Here is a 27,083-nt window from a genome sequence, read left to right on the forward strand (position 1 = left end):
TTATGCGAAGTTGTGCGAAGTTATGCGAAGTATGCATAATCAGCCCATAACATGTGCTCTAATTTCACATGGGAAAAGCAAACCCCTAAATATAAAATATGGGTAAGATTGGATCTTTGTAACGTCTAGTCTACAACTCGCAAAAGATATGGGCTCAACCAATTAATAAGATAGAATTTCAGTTAATTTTTTGGTTTCTGCTTTCCACTCTCAGAAAAATAAAGGTTACAATTAAAAATTACATAGGTAGGACCTTCCTCCCAATGTTTGGTGTGATTTTTCCATTGTTCGAAAAATTATTTTCACGAAATTATGCAAAAAGAAACTGAAAGTTGAAAAATTCTTTTTATGAAGATTTTGACTCAAATTGTTTAGAAAAGACGTGTTATGACATTTAAAATTGTATATGTTTAAAATAAAATAAATAGAGGGGGGGCATGCAATTATTCCGCCAAAACAACGAAACTAAAGTTTTTCAAAGTTTGACATCGATAGACTCTATGGTGCCGTGATCCGACTATAGAAACACTTATACCTACATACGTGTTTGCCTCGGCGAGGAGAAGGTTTATAACTGGGCTAGAACATGAGAAGGGTTGCCACCTGTAAAATAATTAAATACAATTAACCTAAATAAATTACTACAATATGGGTATCAATCGAAATGATTTTGAAAGGGCTTTATTTCTAAACAACATATGGGTTACCAGCTGTTTAAAAATCAGATTAAACTTTATTTGAGGGAATAAGACACAAATTTGTACTACAAAAAAAAAAAAAAACATGGCAACCTTTATCAAAAAGTTCTTAAAAATACCTTTTATTTGATATCCATATTAATGTTTATACATTTCATGAGCATGAACTGGTATTATAACTTTGGTCCGATGTTTGTAAGTACCAGAATAAAAAGAGATACACCCATTAAAATGTATTCCTTTATGATCAGAACGTCGAGCTGAGTCGATTTAGCCATGTCCGTCTGTCCGTCTGTCTGTCTGTCCGTCTGTTTGTATGCAGTCTAGTCTCTCAGTTTTCGAGATAACCGGATAAAATTTGGTAGTTGGGTGTATTTTTATAATGTATTAATCATTTGTCGGAACCGGAAGAATCGGACCACTATAACATATAGCTCCCATTTATGCAGCTAAGAACATGAAATTTTGCAGTACTTGAACCCATTATTAACAGAATACTTACAGTGAAAATTACAAAGATCGGGTCACTATACCTATAGCTCCCATACAACTGATTGTGCAGATATAAAGTTTTTCGTTATAACTCCTCCATTTATATAGCTAGGAACATGAAATTCCGCACTGTTTTCAATAATTATCAACAGAAAACTTACAGTGAAAATTAAAAGGATGGGGTAACTATAACCTATAGCTCCCATACTACTGATTGTTCAGATATGAGATTTTTCGTTGTAACTCCTCAATTTATCTAGCTAGGACCATGCAATTTCGCGCTGTTTTCACTCATTATCAACAGAAGACTTACAGTGAAAATAACATAGATCGGGTCACTATAACCTGCAGCCCCCATACAACTGATTGTTCAGATATGAGGTCTTTTATCATAACTCCTCCATTTATGCAGCTAGGAACATGAAATTTCGCATCATTTTCACTCATTATTAACCGAATACTTACAGTGACAATAACAAGGATCGGGTGACTATAACATATATGTATCTTCCATACATTTGATTGTTCAGATATGGAATTTTACTGTAAAACTCCTTTATTTGAACAGCTAAAACCGATAAATTTCGTAAGATATTTTATAAATAATAATACAAAGTCTACTGAGAAAGTCTTCAAAATCTATGCCGTATAAGCTTTATCTCCTATACCACTGATTGTTCAGATACCAGTTTTTGCGATATATCTCCTTTATGTAGGAACTTAAGCAGTGTTTGCATTATTCAACTTTGCGTTCAACAATTGCGTTCAACTCAACGCAGGGTTGCACGAAAAAAAAGTTGAATGGCTAAATGTTGGCTGGCGACCAACTTTGTTGAAAGGCCATTCAACCAAAAGTTGAATGCAAAGTTGAACAATGCAAACACCTTTTTATGGCGAATATTTTGATATTTTTTCATATTTTGATATTTTTAGCCATTCAACTTTTTTTTCGTGCAACCCTGCGCTGAGTTGAACGCAAATGTTGAACGCAAAGTTGAACCCAATAAATTGTGTTACCGGTTTACATACCGATCACATAGCAGTGAAAATCACTTAGATTGGTGCTAATATAAGGTATATCTTCCATACCTCTGATTGTTTAGATGCGATTTTTTATATAAGTATGTAACTCCTCTATCGATGTATGCAAAGTGAAATTTGCAGATGTTCATGAAAGGTATGAAGCCTTCGGCATAGCCGAAGACAGCGTTGCTCTTACTTGTTTTAGTTAAATTTTGTAAAATCGAAAATAAATGGAACCCTTAAATTAATATCCTAAGGGATAACACTTTATATATAGGCAAGGCATTGTTTAAGAGCTTTCTTTTAGTACCCATGAATAGTTAATTGTATTTTAATTTTAAAACAGAAAATTAAATACATAAAAGATGGAAAGTAGGGATTTTTAAAATACGTTTCACTTGATAATCAGTGTGATGTTTTATTTAGCTTATAAATAATTTCGAGTAGGTGACAACTTTGTACGAATATCTCCATAGGTAACTCCTGTCTAGATAACTTTAAAATTAAAAACATTATCTGTATGCAAAATCTTAAGAGACAAATTCTTACAGAACTTACCCTTAAGATGAGATTTTTTTCTAAAAGTACTGGCAACTATTTTCTACCCCTATAACTCCCCAAAGTTTTTAATACACCCATCCCCTTCCCCACCTGAGCACTGTTTTGTTCGTCTTGACTTTCCTAAACGCGAAATAGTGATGTAAACCTAGATTGAAATGTACCTACTCTTCAGCTTCTTAAATTTGAACGTACATTCGGTACAATCACATTATTTTAGGTACATTTGAAAATATTGTCTCATGTAAATCCAAAAGTTGTTAAGGTACAGAAGGAGGAAGGAATCAAAAATATATGAACATAAAAGTACTTGTTTACTGTTTAGGTACCTTTAGGTACAACTTTTTGGCAAATAGGTACAATATGAATATTTAATATTCATTACTAAAGCTCAAAAATAATAATGTGGCGTCAGCGAAACGGTGGATGCTGTCAGGTCGAGAAAGAGAGGATTAGCGGTCCGCGGAAGGCGCCACCTTTGTTTCGCTGCATCATGGCAATAAGCGGTATTTCTGTATTGCGCCGCTAAGCCGCTCATTGCGTGGCCTTGGCCTTAGGCTTTCGATGCTTCCTCCTCGTAAAAAAATATACGCAGTAAAGAATTAACTAATTAAATCGACGAAAAGTTTTAGTTATATCAACTTTTGTGAACTTCCGTTTATGTGGTTACAATAATTTGAAGCTACAATAAACAACTTTATAGTAAGTAATAGTTATTGGTTTTGAAATTTTTGTTGTTTATAGGCGGCCCCCCTAAATTTGGTTCTGGCTACGCCCATGGATAATTATATATACCTACATATATATGTGTAATATTAAATAAAACGTTTGTTTTTGTGTTTTGTTGCAGTACCCCCTAAAATTATGCCTATCCAAGCAATGACCAATATGTTGCGCGAGGGCATGCGTGCTGCCATTTCGTGCCAAATTCTGGAAGGGGATTTACCAGTGAGTTTTCGCTGGGAACGTAATGACAAACCATTAATCGGAACTGGGTGAGTGCACAGAAATAGAAAATAGCTAAAAAAAAAGTGGCATTCTATGCATGATAACATAAGAACACTATAAGGTAAAACCGTTCAGATGCAGCCTGATCATTTTTGATACTAGAAAACAAAATACTTTTAACATCCAATACTCAAACTCACAAACACGTTTCGATTTTTATTACGTATGCATCATGATAAAAACATAGTAAGGTAGAACCAAGGCATATTCAACGAGGTAGAAATAACAACTCAGTCGAGCTCTCTCATAGCTGACTGTAATGTCAAAAAATGTAAACAAAGAAATTAACCCTTTGTTATGCATTTACCATATTTGATAAAACTCAATGAGCCCTATGCATAAAAATAAGCAATTGCTTTTACTTAAAATTGCATACCTATTACTTAAATTTGTTTGAAAAAATCGAGTAAAAGGTCTGAAATTTTAAGAAAGAGCATTGACTTACATACAGCCCAATATCTTTGAAATGAAAGTTTCTGTAAATATGAAAATATTTAAAATCTCATTAGAATCAGCTTCATTTTAGTTACTGCATTTTCTTATAATGTAAATGTGGAAATGCACACTTACACAGAACTACACACTCATTTATAAAACTGTTTTGGCAATTTTCTTGCTTTTACAAGCCCAATGTTTTTGAGCATTTAGTTTTTTATTCAAATACTTAATTCTGAAGTATATCACACATTAAAAAAAGTTTAACCTTCTAAATTTACTTTAGAACTTAATTTCAGTAACTTAGCTATTAAATCTTTGTAATTCGAAATCTCATTTCCATTAAATTTATTAAAAATTACTTCCGTTATCTTTATATCAACAAGGAATTCTGTTTTAGGTTTTAACAGATCACCATTTGAAATTTGGTCTATCCATGTATATGAGTGGAAGATTTTCTCTTCATATTAGGTATGATAAATCCTGCACCTGGGAAAAAGCGTCCGCTTAGAAATACTCGGCTGCGTTGGGCAACAAATAAAGTCACTGGCACTAAAATGGTTTTAGCGCACACGTGATATCGCAACAATTTGCCCACCATTTTCGCTTCACTTGACAATTCGGAGGTTTCAAATAACGCGCACGTTTGTTGACCTGGCTCTTGCCAACCTCAGAATTGTCAAGTGAAGTGACAACGGTGGGCAAATTGCTGCGATTTTTCATTAGGAGGCTCTTCACGTGAGCGCTTGACTTTATTTGTTGGCCGTCGCAGCCGAGTATTTCTAAGCGGACCCACGCCGCAGAAACCAAGAAGACTAAAATAACGGATTTGTATCTGCCGGCACATACAAGCAACCTAAAACCACCTACCTGCTAAATAACGGAACATAAGCTGACGCAATCACGAAAACCAAGAAAATAAAAATTACCCGTCGGCGAATACAAGCAACCAAAAAGCACCTACCTGCGAGATAATGAAACAAAAGCTGAAACACTTATACTACGTTTATGCGTAGGCTAATTCACGAATTCATTTCAAGAATTTGGGTTAAAAATGGCTGCATAAACACCATTTCATGAATTCAGTTATACACGAAAGTTAACCATGAATTCGGCATCATTTCATGAAATCGTGAAGTGCAAGTTCCACAAACAGCTGTTTACTAGGATTATGATGTTTTTAGAATAATAACCATGAGTTGCATAGCCAGGATTTCAAACACTGGAAAAGTTGTGCGGAATTGGTCAAATATAAAGTAAATTCAAATAGAATAAACTGAAAATGTATTAAAACCAATTTAAATAAAATAAGGCTCATTGCCTGGCTCCAACGGCTTTTGTAAATTCGAAAGGAGGCAAAAAAGTCACAACCCTACTGTTTAGTTTCCCGCCAGTGCGTTGCCACTTTTTCAAATCACCTTATTTCATGAATTTGCGAACTATGCATAAACGGGACCATTTTTGAATTCATGAAATGAAGAATTCACGAATTCTGTCGCAAACGTAGTATTAGATGGGTCTGCATGACATAATGACAGTTAAAACAGATAGTAACACGAATACATAAAAAGCGGAAGGAAACACGAACTATTCAGAACGAAAAATGATACTGAAGATGGCACAACGCCGAAACCGGTTTGTCTCCAAACCAAATATGACAAGGGATGACGGAAAATCGTTCCACAATACATTAAATCTTCATATGAAATTCTACTCCTCCAAAATGTTTGCAGAGATTTGCTGTATGAAAATTTCAGTTGTATGGGAGAGACCACAGAACCTTTTAAATTATATTTCACCATGAGTATGGAATAGATTTTGTATAACTTGATAACAAGTTCCGGTACTCTTCCATAAACATTTCCAGAGATACACAGTACGAAAATTTGCATGTGAGGTGCCACGCCTCATGCAAACATGCGGAACTTTTGGAAATATGTAGTTCTGCATGCGTTTGGCAAGCGTCCATCCACCTTTTCTATATATACGGTATAGAAGGGAATTGAATAAATTTCACCCCGTTATTCTTGCAGTTCGTCCTTGTATTCCAATTACCTTTAAATGCTCAAATCATTTTTTTACGCTAATTTTTTTGTTTTTGAAATTTAAGTTTTTTTAATAAATGAAGTTGGTAGCACAATTATGATGCAAAAGTCAAAAAAAAGCATTTATGTCAGACACTTAATTTGGCCGAGAAAAAAAATTTAGTGAAATCTTAATGTAATAAACAAAGTGAAATCAATATATGACGTACGCTTATTTGAAAATGTACATGTAAAGAATTCGTATATTTGACTACATTAACCCTTTTTTTGGCTTTTATTCATGTATAACACGATGAGCTACATAATCGCAAAGTGTACAAAACACATACGCTATGGATGTATGTATTTATACGAATGCATTATGGTTTAGTGAATTAAAACACGACTTCTTCACTTGCTAGGCCACTTCGTCTTTAAAGATAACAATTCCATAGCCCTTAAAGTACAGGATTATGCTGGTGTTGGCAGGAGAAGACCAAATGAAGTTTGACTTGACTTCACTTTGTATTTCTATTTTGCGCTAGTTAATATATATATTTTTTTAAATTCATATATTTTATTGCAATCTGTATTGTGCATTAAGCAATATTTAAAACCTATTACTAGATAAAAATAATCATGTATGGAGTACACCCAGTGCTGCAACCATATTTTTTCGCAGGTGTTCAATATTAGTAGAGATCTAATATTGACTTCCTTTTAAGTCGCTGTAATAATACTGTATGAGAAATTTGTGTTGAAATAAGATGAATTTTTGTTGGTGCGCCAAGACGTAGTTTTTATTTCAGAAGAACCAATAGGAATCACGGTCACGGTGTATTTGGTTGTTTGTGACATAAAACGGAGCGTCCGCAATCATTTTAAGATTTTTTAAAAGGAAACTTGGGAGTATCTATTTCTACATTGGATGGGTCTGCAGAGCCCCATAACCGTGTTTCATATGTCCATACCGGCTTTAAAACAAACCAGCTTATACCCGCGGGTTTCACCCCGCGCTTTTATACAAATATGAAAAATAATTTAATGATGTTAGATTTTATTTCTGTGCCCATTTCGTTATAGCTCGTTAGTTTTTAAGCGAGTTAAGGTATTTAGACCGTTTAAAACTATGAAATTATAAAATCTCGTCTGCGCGCTAGGCATACGAAAGATATCAATCCCTCTAAGTTTACCTCAAATGGTTCCAGGTATACGACGCGTGAACGTGTAACCTTCTTGGAGGTGCCACGGCAGGTTCTAATATTTCCAACTCAAATTTAGTAAACTGGCCTTGATAAAATACCACTTCTCATTACTGTGGCAAATGCCTCAAGAGAGCTTTAGATTATAAGGCCAAACCCGGCTCTCCCTTTCCCAGTTAATGAAATTTATTCTATCAGTACGGCACTTATAAAATAAATTTCCATAACAAATTTAAAATACTTATTATATATTAAGAAGTTTTTAGTATGTATGGGAAGCGACATGCCTCCTTTTTTAATAACTCACATTTTTTCCATGAGCAATTGATACATTTTGTATACACAACTCCATACCAAGTTCCAGTATTCTTCCACAAACACTTCCAGGGATATGTGGCAAGAAAAAGTAAATTTGTACTGGAACTGCCACGCCCCTCTTTCTTGTAACCCTAATCTTCTTCCATGAATTCAGAATTGATTTTACATACCCCAGCACCAAGTCCCAGTACTCTACCATGAACACTTCTAGAGGTAAGCAGTATAAAACAGTAAATTTGTACGGGAGGAGCCATGTCCCCTTTTCGAATAGCGCAAATTTTGCTCCATGAGTATGGAATTAGTTTTGTATATACATCTCGGTGCCAAGTTCCCGTCCTCTGCAATAAACACCTCCAGAGATATGCAGCGTAGAAAAATCAATTTGCATTTTCTATACACATCTCGGTGCCAAGTTCCTGTCCTCTGCAATAAACACCTCCAGAGATATGCAGCATAGAAAAATCAATTTGCATGGATTTGCCACACCACCTTTTCCAATAACTCTAATTTTTCTCCATGAGTATGGTATTAGTTTCACATACCAAGCTTGAGTGCTTTACCCCAAACATTTGAAGAGATATGCAATATGAAACTTTCAGTCAGTATGGGAGGTGCTGCGCCAATTTTCCAAAAAAGTCCATTTTTCTCCGTGAATATGAACATGATTTCACACAGTGTTGGCAAACTGTCAATCTGATTAACGATTAAAAATTAACGATTAAAATTTTAATCGCGCTGGACGATTAAAATTAATTCGTCGTAATCAACTGTACGATTAATGATAACATTTTTTAATCGTTAATCGCTGGCTGCGATTACGTTTAATTAATTTAAAACATTAATCCAATTAAAAATAAAACTTGATTAATTTTTCTAGTTTGTCCGAGTTTGAAACCAAACACCAGTTATAGTAATTATTTTGTGTTTTACGTTTATAAAAGGCCCATAATATAAAAAAATTTAATTATTGTTATTAGTAATACATAAACTGGGAACTTTTACAAACCTAGTTTGTAAAACGTTTGTTGGTATATAGCTTAATGAAAATGCACACCAAATTGCTTAGATTGATGAGGAAACCCGACTTAGCCATACCGGTTTAACTTGCTTTGTGTGCACAGGGAAATTCCAGCATAACTTAATTAATAACCAAACCTGCTTGATCAAATTAAGAGTTAATGATTAAAAATTTATTTTTTAATCACGTTACGATTAACTGTTTAGTCAGTTTAAAATTAATCATGATTAACTGTAATCAGATTAAATTTAATCGAATTAACTAACTGATTCAAACATCAATCGATTAATGCCATCATTGATTTCACACACATATTACTATACCAAGTTTCAGTTCTCTCCCACAAATACTTCCAGAGATATGTATGTAATATGAAAATTCCAATTTGTATGGGAGGGGCATTGAGTTATCGGGCTTACTTTCAGTCTAAGACCATCCTTCCGAAATCCGTAGTAAGTGTACTAAATTTCGTTCTGATCGAAAAACCGGTTAAGGAAGTAGCCTATTTTTCAATCTAGGTCATAAACCACCTTTGAGCAAAATTTCATTTTCAAACAGGTCGCAATTCTTAAAAAAGTAGCCTTGTTTCCAGTCTAGGTCATAACCTATCTGTGTGCAAACTTGAATGCACATCAGTTCAGTCATTCACGCGTATTAATTTAATTAAACTTTCCTAATACGTGATAACTCTTAAAATAGTAGCCTATTTTTCAACATAAGTCATAAGCTATCTCTGTGCGAAATGTCATGCAAATCTGCTCAGTCGTTTCCGCGTATTAATTTAATTAAAACTTTTTTAACAGGTGGCAACTCTTCCAAAAAATTAGCCTATTTTCCACTGTAGGTCATAGGCTATCTGAAGGTCAATTCCCGTTCTGCGTTACCGTGAAGGAATTGAAAAGTATAAAATTAACAGCGAAATAAATGCGGTGTAAAGGAGTTGAACATGAAGTAAAGGAGTTATTTTTATCACTTCACGATAACGCAGAATGGGAACTGACCCTCTGCTTGCAAAATTTCATGCAAATCCGTTCAGACTTTTCCGCGTATTAATTTAATTAAACTTTTTAAGCAGGTGGTAACTCTTAAAAAAAAGTAGCCTTTTTTCCAGTCTAGGTCATAAGCTATCTGTGTGAAAACTTACATGCAAATCAGTTCACTCATTTCCGCGTATTAATTAAACTAAACATTTCTAACAGGTGGCAGCTCTTAAAAAAGTAGCCTACTTTCTAACCTAGGTCATAGGCTATCTGTGTGCAAAATTTTATGCAAATCCGTTTAGTCGTTTCCGCGTATTAATTCAATTAAACTTTTTTAACAGTTGGCAACTCTTCCAAAATATTAGCTTATTTTCCACTGTCGGTCATAAGCTATCTGCTTGAAAAATTTCATGCAAATATATTCAGTCGTTTCCGCGTATTAGTTTAATGAAACTTTTTTAACAGGTGGCAACTCTTAAGAATCCAAACCCATTCAGTCGTTTCCGCATATTAAATAAATTAAACTTTTTTAACAGGTGGCAACTGTTAAGAAAATAGCCTATTAACCAAGGAATGAAACCGATTCAAAATAACGTTCCGGTTTAGGTTTCGGTTTTGCCAAGTGTTTCGGTTTCGGTTTTGGTTTTGTTCTTCAAAATTTATTTCGGTTTTGGTTTCGGTTTCGTTCCGGTTTCGGTTTTTCACAGAAACTTTGTTGATATTATTTAAATCACAATGTCTTAAACGTTGAGGAAAGAAAATCGAAAATTACAGTTCACTGATAATATTAACACTAGGTTCTTTCCCTAACAATCCGGACCGGATTTGGTAATTAGAGAATAAGAGAAACATTTTCTTTCAAAAATGGAACAAAGTTCAGAAGTACGGAAACGCAAAAACCCACATTTCGTGCCCACAAGTCGAGAAACAGCTGATTCACGTTGTTCTTGTTTTATTCACTTATACCATGTTCTGACCGACATCGGAAACATGTTTTCGTTGCTAAAACTGGTTTTCGACCTAAAACTTGTGTTTTCGTCCATGTAAAATCTGTCAAACGAAACCCGTTTTCACTGAAAACTACACAGATACACAGCAACAACGTCATCACCAGATTCACTTAAATGTTTCCCTTTTGCTGTAAAACTAAAGGTGTATGAAAACTAAAATATAATTGTTATTTTCGTCATATATTTACTACATAATAATGAAACCCCTTCATTTCTGTGTCCTTTACAACTATGCACGTGAAAATGAAAATCAAAATGACTTCTTCCAAATAACCGATGCCAGATCGGAGATTTAATTTATTAGGCACCATTTTAGTAGCTTTTTGCGAAAAGTTACCTTGACATACTTATTTACTACTTAACAAGAATTTTAGCAAAATATTGCTGATTTTGGTTAAATAAATCATTTATTTCAAAGAAATTTTGATTTATTATTTTTGTAAATTTCTGGAAACCGATTGAAACCTGTGATTGAAATGGTTTCGGTATCGTTCCTTTTTAGGTTAAGATAACGGTTACGGTTTCGGTTTCGGTTTTGAAAAACGAAACGGTTTTAAACGGTTACGGTTTCGGTTTGGGTTTCGGTTTCATTCCTTGCTATTAACCAATCTGGGCCATAGGCTATCTGCGTACAAAATTTCAAGCAAATCCGTTCAGTCGCTTCCGCGTGATGATTTCCCAAACATCCAAACATACAAACTTTCACATTTATAATATTAGTAAGATGAATAAATAAGAGCTTATCCTAGGGTGAGACTTGAGATTTTGGGTTCAGTAACCAGTGATATGAATAACAAAATGTCTGGCGCGACCTTAGGTGGTTACTGAGCCAATCAGGAAACAGAATGGTTAGATATATACGAAAATATTACGAAATAACGCATAAAAGTTGAGTTGATGGAACTGCATCAGGATTGAGTCGTCTTCGCTTGGCGTATAGTTTATTTCAGTCGATTGAAGTGCAGGACGTAAACCCTGGATAGATAATGTAGTCAGTTGAATACCACACGTATTGATCGATTTCCTTCTCACTGTAACATCCTTCGGCACAATAAACGTACCTTTTTTCTTTTTTCCACGCTTTTATTTGTGTGTAGTTCTGCATAAACAGCAAGTGTCTGACATTTTTTATGAAATTTTTTCGTTTTGCTCTTTATTTTCTAAAACGAATTATTTTTGGAATTGTAATAAAAAAATTTTAAATTTGAAATATGTACATTTATAATGTTACTACTGGCAAATGGGTTAATGAAATGACAAAAGTGTTGTCAAATAAGCGTATCGAAAATAAATATGTCATATATTGATTTTACTTTGTTTATTACACTATGAGTGAAACTATCTTTGTACGACATAGCAGCGCATTGACTTAATAGTAAATATCGATACAAAAAAAAAATGAGTGGATGACCGAACACCAGCCCAAACGTGCTGTCTTGCAAATACAGCCACCACAAGTGAACGATACTTATAACATCTCATACTACCGTCCCTAAACCTACCGCCAAACAACTCAAAAATTCTAATGCCCGTACAATTTGTATGGAGCATCCCATAATAACGCCGCGCTGGCGTCGAGCAAATGGAATTTTCATTTTAGAAAGGGCGTTACATGTTGAAGTTGTATGCAGAAGACGGAAAGAAAGAGAAAGAACAAAAAATTCACAGAAGAAACGAGAATAAAATTGGGGGCAAATGAGAAAACATAAAAAATTACGCCCCCTTGATTTGGAGATAGTGCGCACTAACACTCGTTGACAATCGAAACGCAACGCTTAGCGCTCCAATTTAGGGTCGGCAGATACTGATATTGACTTCGGCAAACCAGTATTCCGAATGGACATGCACGAAACCAGCAACCGCCGTATTTGGTCGACTGCCGAAGGCATCGTACTGCATTTGGACGGTTGCCGGAAGCATGAGATCTCGTTTGAACGGTTGGCGAAGGCAAGACGGCGCAGTTAATTTGTTACAGAAGTCATAATAGTTGTGTTTGTTTACAAATTATCCAATAACTTGCCAGCAACTCTCCAGTAACTTAATTTCGGAGAATTCGCTCTCATTGAATAAATATCCAAAAAACTACGCGAACGCAAATCCAGTAATAATTTGCAAGTTTCATGAACAGCTGATAAATTGGTTTTCATTCGCAGCAAATTCCTAATAATCAGGTTATCTGGTTAAATTTATTATTGTGTAGCGTATTTTATTGTTGTAAACTGAATAAAAAACATAACTACATAATTTGATAACCAGGCAAGCGTGAACAACCTCATTGTGTAGTGTATTTTATTGTTTCTAATAGAATAAAAAATATAACCACATAACCATTCGCATGCTATGGAGATCCGCCTTAACTCATTTACGCCCAAACAAAAACGGTTGGAATTTTATTATATCTAATTTTATTTATGTGATCATAAAAGCCATTTTAAACAAATTAAGGAACTAAAATTAATCAAAAAAGGTCAAAAGTTAATTTTTGGGAGTGTACTTTTCTAGTACAGCGGGCACTTCTGTGTTATTTTTAAAATATTACTTGACAAGGCATAATGTTTTTTTGCTTCCTGTACATTGCCATATTATAACCTCATGGCACAAAACACTTTTTAGCTGCTTACAGCCGCACTCAGAAACGTTCATTAAATTAGCTCTAATGATCGTTAAATTAGTTAATTAACGTTTCCTCTTAGAGTGGCATCACTCACTTTTTTTGTTCAGTTTGAAATCAAATATAAAATTAAGTACTTATATCATTTTGCGCGCAATGCCTCAAAAGTCGCAAAGGCTGAGTGAGCAGAGCACTGGCGTGCCATTCGGGAGATTCGAGTTCGAGTCCTAGGGCAGGAAAATTTTCTTTTTCTTATTTTTTATTTATTTTATTTTCTTGTTAAATTTTAAAAAACTAATTTTATTTAGTTTTTTCCTTTTTAAATCAAATTTTATTTTGGTTTATATAATTTATTGTTTTAAAAATGGAACTTTTTTATTTCATTTAAATTTTACAAACTGTTTGCTAAAAAAAAACCAAACCACTAACAGGCCAATTCCGACATCTGTCTTTCAACTCATCTCAGTTCTTCGAAAAACAAAAGTCTTTATATTCCAACAACTATCTTGAAAGCTCTTTTCGGTATTTTGGATGACTAATTAAAAGATCTGCTAACGTTATTCTATTTATCGTAAACAAAACGTTTTCTAAAAACTAAACGAAATGAAAAAAAAATATATTTTTTTTTTTAACAAGAAAAACTAAAAATGTTAGAAAATTAAAGTAAAAAAGAAACAAGTTTCTAAACATTAAATAAATTAAAAAATATTTGTTTTTTAAACAATAAAACTTAAAAATTAAAAGAAAAAATATTTATTAAAAAATAAATTCCGTTGCCGAGGATTGAAGTGGGGGTTCTGCCCCCACCAGTATTTGAAGTGGTTTCTTGTCCACTAATCTTTCTATTTTCTGAAAAAATATCATCAAATGTTTACTACTATTGCAAAGGTCGCTATAATACTTATTTATACACTTTCAAAAGTCTCCATCTTCTGATGAACTTAGAAAACTGCAAGAAAACCTGGTAGTTTCGGTGCCTAGTGGAAGGCGTCGTAAAAAAGAAGCAGACCAATCTTCATGGAAGAGCGAACGCGAAAAGCAAAAAAAAGATAGCTATGTAAAAGTTACTGTTTCAAAACTCACTATATTCAATTTTTATATATAAAACTAGCTGTACCCTGCCACGCTTTGCTGTGGCATATTTCTGTTATATGGACGATAAATTATTAACGAAACAAAGCATATATTTCATATGTGTTTGGTTATGTAATAAGTACTCGTGTGCACACAATATTTGTTATTTTTCCATTCTCTGAATAGATATCAAGGATATCTGGTTTGCCGACACAAGTACACGCAATATCTCAGAAGCAATCCGCATCTAAATCTAAACCATACTTTTCCAAAGTTCGACCTGGAGCATTATTGATTGTGATTCCGAATGTCAATCGAATTGGGAACTCAAATCTTTTAAATTGAATCGTCATCATTAAATGGAATCATGGGAATTCTTCACCTTTGAAAGGCCACGTTAAAATCTTTTCTTACATTACGTTCTTCATCAATTTCTTAACTGCGAGTCGCATTCCGTTGCAGAGTTTTCGCTGATTAATATTCTGCAACATGATAACTGTCAAACCTATTTTTAATTTCAGTATGTGCGGTCTCCCTGGAAGATTAATCGAGTTCAAAAATTTCGTTGTATGGTCTTTTTCCACAACGGTGTTTATCGACGTATATGCTATTTCCTCACGTTGAATGCTGGATTGAATAACATTAGTGGTACTCACCACAGTGAGCAAGTGGTCTGGCAGTCTAGTAAAAGAGCTGATCAGCTCAAGCAACGACTGTTGTCAATACCACTATTATTTAGTTGATAGGCCTCCTTATTCTTCGCAGCAAGAATAGCCCGTTCACTGAGCCAATTGTGATTCCTAAAATTAATTTTCTTAATAAAGAAACATTCTTTCGATCAGTTCTCCTTTCGCTGTTTCTAATTTACAAAAATTATCAGGCCATAAAATTCGTCTTAATCTCTCATTGACTGGCAGCTTTGCGTTCCCAATGTCCAGTTATTGTCGCGCGAATACTTCAGCTGCAGTGTATGTATGTTCGTCTTGTCGCAATGTTGACTATTTCAGGCAAGCATTTATCTCTCGTGTTAATCGAGAAACTACAGACAATGTTTTCGTAAAATCTCCTGCGAGCAATATCCCGAATGGTTGAACGTTTCCACGCAAATCCCGCAACAATGGATCAAAAGCCTCAAACGATTTTTTATGTGCCATGGTGCACTCATCCCAAACAATGAATATAATTTTTTGGTAAACTTTTTTCATACCGGATGCGCTGGAAATATTGCACGTGGGAGTTTCGATGATTTATATGTTCAATGGCAGCTAAAGAGCTGAATTGGCAATGTTTGCACCTGGTAATAATGTCGCAGCAATTCCAGACGAAGCGATGGCTAAGGTAATGTAATTTTTTGATCGAACCGTTGCCAGAATCCATCTGATAAGGAAAATTTTGCTAGTTCCTCCTGGCGCATCCAAGAAAATGGTCCCCCAACTCCGTCACTTATCATTTGCATATTCTTCTTCTACTTTGGCTTTGTAACCGCCTAAGCGATTTTGGCCGAGCTCCACAAAGAACGCCAGTCTTTTCTTTCTGTGCCAACTTGGTCTCTCCATTGCCATGGGTGCTTCCTATTCGTCTGCTACCACCATCGGCTTGCGAGTTGAATTCTTTTACACCTGAAACTTCGGTTCCTATTGAACGGCATGTCTAAGCCAGCGGAGCCGCTCTATATACATTCGCTGCACTATGTACATTTGGTTGTAAAGCTCATACAACTCATCGTTCCATCGTCTACGGTAACATCGTCGCCCATGCGTAGAAGCCTGTATATCTTCCGTAAGATCTTTCTCTCGGATACTCCAAGAGCCGCCTCATAAAATGTTATCATTGTCTAAGCTTCTGCGGCATATAACAGCTCGGGCATGATGAGTGACTTATAGAGTGCGGTTTTTGTACGTCGAGAAAGGACTTTACTCCCCGATTGCCTACTCAGTCCAAAGCAGCACCTGTTGGCAAGAGTAATTCTGCGTGGGTTTTCCATGCTGATATTTTTATCGGTGATAGTGCTGGTTCCCTAGTAAATAAAATTCTCCACTTTCCCGAAATTATAACTGCCAACAGTGACGTAGGTTCCAAGGCGCGAACGCGGTGACTGGAGATACTTCGTCTTGTCCTCGTTTACCACCAGGCGCATTCGCAAAAGGCAGAAGAGACTTCGCTATTTTTGTTACCATTGATGTCGATGTCATCGGCACACGCCAGAAACTACACGCCCTTGTAAAAAAAATGTTCCTTCATGGTTCAGTTCTGCAGCTCTTATTATCTTAACATTTGCATTATGCGATCGTAATTGCTCTTCTGCTTTCGCTTTAATTTGGAAATCCTTGATTGGGAATAGGAGTTCACAATAGTAATGATAATCATAATCATAATAATATTATCTCATACTATTCAAAATTTCTTTACTCGCAATATACGTAGTAGGCCTTGGCGACCCCAAAGGAAATTGCTTACGATTAAAAGTTGACTGATTTATAATGCTAGGGAATGGTGTCAACAATTTTATGTTTTCATTAAGTATTTTTTAAGCAGCTTTCATGTGATAGTTTTTTGTTTTCGGTACTCTTTTATCATTTTATTATTTGTTTCAGTAGTTTTTAGCCGACTTCAAAAAAAAGGAGAAGGTTATCAATTCGTCGGATTTTTTTTTATGCATGTTACCGCATAACTTTGGACCACGTCAACCGATTTCCAGGTGATCCCATACTAATTTGGTTTAGATCCGATCATTGGATCATGAAAAAATTAGCGGTACTATTACACTTTTATATGAGAATTGAAGTCGGTGTGTTGTTTGCTTAAAAATTACTTGTTTATGAATTTTTTACATTAAGTAATTTTTGTACCAGCTCTTCGTTGATAATATGATCACTTCGTTTGATAAGATGTTGTAAATTCTATATTTATTTACAAAGTTCGGATTTTGGATAAGTGGAAAGATTTAAAAAAATTCCTTAGTAAAGCTTTCCCAAATTCTTTTCGTTTGGAACCAGTTATGTAATATTTCATTTCATTTCAATATTTTCAGTCATTACTTTTAGATAGATGATAATCCTATAAAAATAATTTCCAAATCAAGATTTTTCAAATACCTTTCGTTTGGCACCCATATTGCTCCTCAAACATATTTTCGATTGTAAGTCTTCTTAAAACTCTTTAGTTTGATACCCACATTGCAATATTTCATTTATTTAATCAATCCAAAACGGTCCACCCTAATGCTTAATAATATAGGTTCATATGTACGCATACATGTACACTAAAGTGGTCCAAAAATGTATGTGAAAAAAATAAGGTCGGATTTTCTATGCCGCCACCCCCTAGGATTGTTATATACCGAAAAAGTATACCCTTATTTTTTAGTTTGAAATAAAAAATAATTTAGGTAGTGCTCAAAGCGCTCAAACTTTTCCATGTATTTTATATGGAAAAAAACATCTTTTCGTAGAAATAGTGTAGAATTCTTGAAAATCAATATTTTTCGATCGGAAAACTTTACTTATCTTCAGGAGATTCCCGGTAACAATACTCAATTGTTTCTTTAACAATTTTTTCATGGTAACTATATTTTATAGGTCCTCCAAAGCCCTTAGAAAATGCAATGAGAGGACCAATAAAAAATCTTGAATCATAAAAGATTGATAAAAGTGGTTAAATAAATAATTGGATATTAGTCTCCTGAAGAGTTTTCCGGTCGAAAAATATTGATTTTCAAGAATTTTATGCCATTTCTACGAAAAAGTGTTTTTTCTCCATATAAAATACATGGAAAACTTTGAACGCTTTGAGCACTCCCTAAATATTTTTTGATTTCAAAATAAAAAAATAGGGGTATATTTTTTTCGATATGGATCAGTCCTAGGGTGTGCCGACATTAAAACTCCGACTTTATTTTTTTGGACCACTCTAATGTACATATGTATTTATTAGAAACTGTCATAAACTTTTCCGCTAAATTAACTATTTTTTAACTTCCCCCCCAAACAGTTTTACTGCTTTGAGGTTGAACTCAATTCTATTGAAAAGAGCGCGGGTACTTATTTTCCCGTATTCAACCAGGAACGGCCGTCAGCCACCACACATCGTCCGTACCCGCTCTACATTTGTACATATCCATAAAAAAATAATAATAAATCAAACTTATTTGACAAGGGACTAATTTTTCGTTGGTTTATTTATTTTATCGCTTTATATTGAAAATACATTGGTGCAACATACTAAGCTTTCGAGTTAAAATTTTCAAAAAGGTGGCAACTCTCCTCAAAAATATTTCCAACAGTCATCTATCTTAAACTTCCTTAATTTAATACCTATATTTTAATAAGTCATTAATTTTATCAATTATGTAAATTTAGTTAAATTTTCAAACAGGTGGCAACCCTCCCCAAATATATTTTCGGCCGTAAACCTTAATATTGAATTACTTCATTTATTTATTTTTGTAATATAAATGATCCTGCTATGATACCGAACAATACAAAAAAAAAAAATATTCAAATCAGTTCAGCGGTTCTCGAGTTGCGATGACCGTGACAAAGGAACACAACATTTTTTTATATATAAATATAGATTTCTAAATCAAGATTTTTAAATGCCTTTAGTTTGGTACCGATATTGTAACATTTAATTTATTTTACCAATTTAATTGAGATAAATTTTCAAACCGGTGGCAACCCTCTTCCAAGAAACTTTCTACTGTAGGACTTTTAAAAACTCTCAAGTTCGCTACCTACATTTCCATATTTCATTTGTTTAATCAATATAACTGAGTTAAAATTTTCAAATAGGTGGCAATCCTGCACAAAAGTATTTCCAAAAAGTTTTCTTTCCTCAACCTCTTTAATTTGATACCAATTATATTGAGTTAAATTTTCAAACAGGTGGCAACCTTCCTCAGGCATATTTTCGGCTATAAGCCTTCTTAAAAATCTAAAGTTTGATACCCAAATTACCGTATTTCATTTATTTTATCAAAATAAATGAGTTTAAATTTTCAAAGATGTGGCAACTTTACTCAAAAATATTTCCAGCAGCTATCTTTCTTAAAACTCTTGAATTTAATATCTATATTGTAATATATCATTTAGTTTATCAATAAAATTGCGCTTAATTTTTTAACAGGTAAGCCTTCTTAAAATTCTTTAGTTTGATATCCACATAGCAATATTTAATTTACTTTATCAATTTAACTGAGTTAAAATTTAAAAATTGGTGGTAACCCTTCTCCAAAATATTTCCAACAGATATCTTTCTTAAACCTCTTTAATTTGATCCCCATAATGTAATATTTTATTTATTTTATCGATGTACTTTAGTTAAATTTTCAAACAAATGGCAACACTCTTCAAACATATTTTCGGCTGTACGCCTTCTTAAAACTCTATAGTTTTACACCCACATGGCAATAACTCATTTATTTTATCAATTTGTCTGAGTTAAAATTTTCAAATAGGTGGCAATCCTCGTCAAAAATATTTCCAGCTGTTATCTTTCTAAAAACTCTTTAATTTGTTACCCATATTGTAACAATTTATTTATTCTATCAATGTAATTGGGTTTAAAAATTTTCAAACAGGTGGCAACCCTCCAATTTTTTGCGATATCATTGGTTCTGGTATTATACCAAACAATACAAAAAAAAATTATTCAAATCGGTTCAGCCGTTCTCGAGTTTTGACGACCGTGACATACGAACACAACACTTTTATTAATATAGATTTGCAAAAACTACCACATTGCCATATTGTTTTTTAATGTTCTTAGGCTCTTGTTTATCCAAATTTTCAGATAATAAAGAGAAATATACAATTTGGATGTTACTTGTTGTTGTAGACGCTTTTTTAAATTATGGCTCACTAATATAAAATAACATAACGCTGTTTGCAAGTGGACTACTCATTTGTGCAATATTAAAAAAAAATCAACAAAATTTCGTACAAATTTCGAACTTTTAAAAATTCTAAAAAATCAATCGACATTTTTAGCCATTTGAAACGTGTACTTTATTCTACTAGAATTCTATTGGCTACAAAACTGCATACTCAGAATTTAATTAAAAATTTTAACGAAAATTTGTAAATTTTTTTTTTTTAATTGCATAAATTTTTAAGTCAGTGTCACTCGATTGGTACATTTGTACAGATTTGTAAATTTTTATATTGGGCTATTGGTAAAAAAAAGCGGGACTATTTTTTTTTTGCATTCAAAAGATTTGTATTGTACCAATCCTCGATGTTCTATTGAAAAATTTCAATAAATCAACTTTCGTGATTGGGATGGTGCAAAATATTTTGGGTGTTCAAACAATTGGAATACGATTTACACCAAATTTTAGCAAAAACCCAATCGTGTGACACTGCCTTTAAACTTGTACTTATACGAATGTTAGTAAAGAACGAACTATAAAAAACTAACCGAAATTAAATAACAACAAAAATAATATTTTAAAACTAGTCAAAATTTGGTGCGGCTATAATTTTTTCGACTACTGTACATAAGTTGGCTATGATTACTCGGCCGTGCTATCATAGTAGCACAGAGCCACTCTTATTGACTTACAAACAAGCTACGGGGAGGAATTTCAAGATTTCAACCCTGTTTTTATGAAAAATTTTATTTTTATCAGTATTTTTCTTTTAAACAAAATATGTTGAAATAAAAGTGAAACTAAAAAAAAATTTGCCAGACTATTCTCAACTACGAGAAAGCTTCTCCTTTCCACTAACTCACTTTTTTCTCTTACAGTAAAGTATGGCTAACATAAATCTCCACAAATAATTTCCGTATCTTTCCTCATATACCTCTAGAGATATTCTGTACGATAGTTCCACTTGTATGATCTATAAATCCCAGCAGAAATATGTAATATGTATGTATGTATGTAAAGGAGGACAACGCCCCCTTTTCCAATAACTGACACTTTTCTACTCAGGATAGGATTGATTTCATATACTTTCTCCATACCAAGTTCTAGTATTCTACTGCAAACTCCTCTTCATATGCAGTCTGAAAAATTCAGTTTGTATGGGAGGTGCCACGCCCCCATGACATATTCATATTATTTTTAGTCTACAACCATGCTCGGAATGTCGTAAATTGGTGCCCAAAACTTCGAAAAGTCGTTACGGCTGTGCTCAAGCTTTCGAACAGAAAAAACCGGCTTTCAAAAAAATGTTATATATGTATTAGTATAGATGTGCCCGTTGTACTAAAAAAACGACAGCTAAAGAAATAGCTGTATAAATCCATCAAATAACAAACCCGTATACTCACTGTTAATAATTTGATTAATTTACTCTTTTTTCACTTTATAATAGCAGATATTTTAGGGAAAAGTGCAATAATTCAAAAAAAAATCACAGCTTTTCTTGTGGACCACTTCTAATGTGAAAAGTCGATTTGTAAGTGTCCAAAGTTATACCTATGTATTTATCTTCTATTCTATCTGAAGTGAAATTAATGCAAACTTATTAAAGCAATTTCGTTTTAATAATAATAGTAAACTTTTAGACGTGGGTTGAAATGGTGTCGTTTATATAGTACAGAGAGCGCAAATGGGTTAAGTACGAAGTGCTCTAACAAAGGAGAGGAAAATACGCAACTAAATTTCAAGTAATGAAAATGTATGTCTATTTAAATTAAAAATTCCTGAGGCAGTATTTATTTGCATGATCTTATTTCCATTGGAAGCCCAATTTTGGCATTCTCTTTTCTGACACTTTGACAGTCTACATAAAATCGCTCGGAAAAAAGTCCGGACGACATTAGGCTAGTAAGTAAGAACTCAAAATTACTTTGCAATGCCTAAGGACAGCTGAAAAGAAAGGGCAGTCTCGAGCTTCGTCGGGCCTGTAATGAAACATAGAGAATATTATGTACTTGTTTCACTCACAATATAACCTAGTCTTTAGAAACTAAAAATATGCTCTTATATTTTCCAGCAACGAGGTCTTTCGACGATTGGATGAATATTCTGCAAGCTTGGTCATTGAACACATCACTTCCGAACATTCAGGCAACTATTCTTGTATTGCGAGTAACGTCGCCGGGATGGAGCGTTTCACAGTACCATTGACAGTAAATGTTCCTCCCAAATGGGTACTAGAACCAAAAGATTCTAGTGCCCAAGCCGGTCAAGATGTTTGGCTGCATTGCCAGTCTTCTGGATATCCGAAGCCTGCAATTACATGGAAAAAAGCTATTGGACCAACTCCAGGGGAATACAAAGACTTTTTGTATGAGCCGACCGTGCAGCTCTTTCCAAATGGTACAATATTCTTTAAGAAAATCAGCAAGGAGTCGCAGGGCCATTTTCTTTGCGAGTCAAAAAACAACATCGGTTCAGGTGTAAGCAAAGTCATCTTCCTCAAAGTGAACGGTAAGTTATGCATATTTAAATGTCATCATCATAAATATAACAGGACCAACATATTTGGAAAATTTTAAAATTCAGTCGCGATGAGAAATTTACAATATTCGTATTACAAATACCAATTTTAAACACTGCAATCAATATTTTATTTTATTTTTATTTTTTGCTTTTTATTTCGATTATCGAAATCATGATTCAATAAAACAAGATTGTGTAATTTGTGACAGCTAAAATTTGACACTCCTTTATCTAGATTTGTATTTTGGAAGTAGGAGAAAGGGTAAGAATGTGATCGTCTTTTTCGAAAACGGTAGTAGAATGGTACTACAAAAATTGCGCAAAGTATACAATTAGAAGCAGTGTTGGCACTAATCGATTGGTTTTTTAATCAATTAGTTAATTTGATTAAATTCAATCGAATTACAGTTAATCATGATTTAATTTAATCTGATTAAATAGTTAATCGTAACCGCGAGTATAAAAATTAATTTTTAATCATTAACCCTTAATTTGATCAAGTAGGTTTGGTGATTAATTAATTTATGCTGGAATTGTCTTTTGCAACCAAGTCAGTTACTCGGGTATGTCTAAGTCGGTTTCCCTCATAAATCCAAGCAATTTGGTGTGCATTTTTATTGTGATCTATTACCAGCAGACGTTATGAAAACTAGGTTTTATATCTCTTTGCACATGTACCATGGGTTGTCAAACTTCCCAGTTTATGTTATACAAATTATTAGTCTGTTCCAATAGCAGTCCGGTTTACAGGATTTAGTCAGAACTTACAGGAAGTCGTTCCTATTGACATAAAACCTGTAAGTGGGAACACATTTGAGGGAGTAACTAAACAACTGTTCCTTGTCAGAAGTTACGGGATTTAGTCCGGAGTTTTTTTTCCTGTAAGTTCATGAAAAGTGTCAAACGATCAGCTGATTTACATGTGCAAACAAAAACAGAAAGCGGCGAAAGCAAAGAACCTTATATTTGTTAAAAAATGGAAGTAAACAACGAAATATTTGAATATGTATAGATTTTAATAATTATTTAGTGATATTTCAGCCAAATCAGTGTAGTACCAATGACATGTAAACAAACCGTCTGACGTTTTTACAGGAAAAAGTGCTTTTTGCGTTCCTATGCACTTCTGCATCTGTTCTCCTTTTACTCTCATTTGAGAGCGTAAAATTGTAGTTTGACAGTTCCACAGGTTTTAGTCCGAAGTTCAAAGGAACAGACTATATAATTATTATTTGTTTATATAAGTATTATGTGGTTTGTTCCACATTCTACTTGTAGAAAATCTCGAGCAAAGTTCAAACTGTGAGCGTATATCAAAGAAACTCTAAAACTTACTTGTGGAACGCGTATGTATGTGCAACTCGAAGCAGAAAACTTAGATAGATAGAGAAGGTGCAAACTGAAACTATTCGCGGACGAAAAATTAAAAGCGTTAGAAAAGTTCAAGTCGGAATGTAGAAATTCTGTTGAATTTAATGTTGATAACATAATACAATGTTGAGCAACATGAAATGTGATGTTCTTTGCGAGCAAATAAACGAAAATATGGTAAATCTTCACATAATTTTCATTAATTTGTAATTTTTGTTAAATTTTTATCTTGTTCTCCTTTTATGAAGATGCAAATACAATTTAAAATAATGATAGTTTGGCATAAAGTTTACACACATATGTACATGCATACATATACTGGCAATCAAAAGTGAGTGCATGGTGTTTTTTGCTTAATATTTGCAATGTTTTTCAATTAATTTTTTTTTATTATCGTTTTATAAAAATGTGGTTCATGCTTTAATCAAAACTATACAAGTCAAACTTTACACAGAACATAGAAAAATTCAACGAATTCTCGTCTAAATTTTGACCTGTTTAATCTGAGTTTTTAGAAATATTTTGAGTACGCAGATAGATCGGTTTTTTAATCCTAGTGGAAGAAGATCAAGTTTTAAGCGGCTAAAAAATCAGGTTGATTTTTAATGATTTTTTATTGCTGACGGCTTTTTGCACTTTTTACCAAATAAAAGAGAATTTCTTGTAGAATAAAATGCGCATGACCGTTTGCAAACAAATAAAAAAAATTAGCGCTATTTTTTACAAATTGCACTTGCAATATGCATAAAACCGCAATTCCCGTCGAAAATAACAAAAAAGTTTAACTTAAAAACATTGCAAATATTAAACAAAAAACAGGATGCACTCACTTTTGATTGCCAGTGTACATACATATTTGTGTTTAAAATTAACTACTTATGAAATAATTTTTGTGGCACGAACATATACATACTTGCGCTTTCTAAAAATGGGAATAAAAATTGGATTCGCATAAAATTTTAATTCCAATAACTAATATTTTAGTGAGAATATTTACAATAGAGCTTTCAGTAACTTTTGGCAAATTTGAGCGATTATGTGAAATTATACATGCGTTTGTACCTACATATTCATTTACATATATTATTTTAAACAAAGCTAATAGTAAAATTTAAAATGGAATATGGATATGAGAATTAAAAAAAACAAAAAAAAAATTATTACTTGGTCCGTCCGGGATTTGAACCAAGACAAACGGCGAGACGCCAAAAAGTTGCATCGCCTCTAGCATACGCGTCACAGTACATCATTCAAATTCCAATCTCTAAATCACTACATATATGAAATTCTTCATATATTCAAAAAGACAAACGAATAAATATGTATGCATTAATAAATGTAAATATGTGCATACATATGTACGATTGGTCTGCTTTCGTCTTCCCCTCGCCACCAACCAACCACAGACAAATTATTAAATTTCTGGGAATTGCCACGACGCCATCAATATTAACCCTAGGTTGACGGAATATTTTACGTTTTCGCATAAGTTAGCATTTAATAAAGCCATACTCGTATATTTTATATGGAGAATAATAATATTTCGTTTAAAATTCTGCATGTAAACATGTTCTCGACGATACGTGTAACTTTCATGAAAATTAACTAAAAAATTCATGTTATATTAACGGCTGGAATGAAAAAACTATGTCCGCAAATTTGAGTTGACATATTTACACGCATACATGCATACATACATATGGACATATACAGTGGGCTAGCATTAGCTTGGACGTAGCATATCTTGTACTTTGATGTGGTTGAATCTTTTTATGGTACTGAAGATTTTCTTACGGGTGAAAAAAATTAAAAATCATCCGTGGATATATATAAATATATTTTTATAAACGCTTTGAAGTTTAGAAATTTTTAATATTCAAAAATAAATAGAATAATTTTTTTGCAATTATACAAATGGTGTTCAAGGCACATTGACCCACCTGTACAAAAATCGTGGCGCGTCATGGACAAAAATTTTACAATTTCGGACCGAAAAATGTGCAAACGAGCAAAGTTGCCACGTTACATTTGTGAACTTCCGATAAAACCACATATGTTTGTGAATTTAGGAGTTTTGATTTAAAAAAAAAAAATTATGTATGTTCCTGCAGAAAACGTTCACTTTATTTAATGTTAATTAAAATTACACCCTAAAATACTAGTTAATGACTGAAATATTGTTGTGGAACAGAGAAATAGATTGTTTTGCCAAAAATTACCAAAAATTACCAAAATTCGAGATAACTAATTTTACTGGACATAGAGAAATAGTTGCCACTTTTCACTTTGCTGGCCGAGATTTCTTTAATTTTAGATTTTAGCATTTTTGTGTCGGACTGAAAAAGTTTCGCTTGATGGTGATGAATTTGCAGGGAGATGTGCTGCGGTTGTTATGAATGAGTTTATTTGGCCTTGAGAAATACGCGAATGCGTTTATGAATGAAATAGTTCTTGTTGTACTTGAATATGTGCGTGATTATGTATGTATGCTGAGTTGTACATATGTACCTATGCATGTGCGTAGTATTTGGCAGAAATATGCACATACGTATGTACGTATGTACATACTTATCTATATATGCATGTATGCATGTATGCATGTATGTATTTATGTTATCAATTAATGGAGTATGTATTTACATACATATGCGTGGGAAATGCATTTTCATTTGACTGCAAAACTATTGGGGCATATCGTAGACGAAATAAATACGACTCTGAAGTTAAAGTTTGTGAACCTCAAATAAGAAGGAAGTTATTATATGTAACATACATAGTATGGGCACGTTATCAATAAATGATTTGCGAGGTTGTTTAGGTGTGTATGTACACATAAGTACATAGAGGGGAACGTTATCAATTCATATAT

At 33.5% G+C, this 27,083-nt stretch overlaps 1 protein-coding gene across 1 annotated transcript in view; it reads left to right on the forward strand.

Annotated features, from left to right (window-relative positions):
• The window catches only part of LOC118749696 (Down syndrome cell adhesion molecule-like protein Dscam2), a gene marked incomplete at its 3' end in the record, with an annotated part of 267,478 nt that overhangs the window by 90,234 nt on the left and 150,161 nt on the right, over nucleotides 1–27,083 (forward strand). The window contains 2 exon segments of the mRNA XM_036484490.1: nucleotides 3,622–3,766; nucleotides 22,395–22,831. Coding sequence (XP_036340383.1) covers nucleotides 3,622–3,766; nucleotides 22,395–22,831 — 582 coding nt within the window.

Source organism: Rhagoletis pomonella, unplaced genomic scaffold, assembly GCF_013731165.1.
Source record: "Rhagoletis pomonella isolate Grant_MI unplaced genomic scaffold, Rhpom_1.0 Rhpom_scaffold_00034, whole genome shotgun sequence".
In the NCBI taxonomy this organism is placed as follows: domain Eukaryota; kingdom Metazoa; phylum Arthropoda; class Insecta; order Diptera; family Tephritidae; genus Rhagoletis; species Rhagoletis pomonella.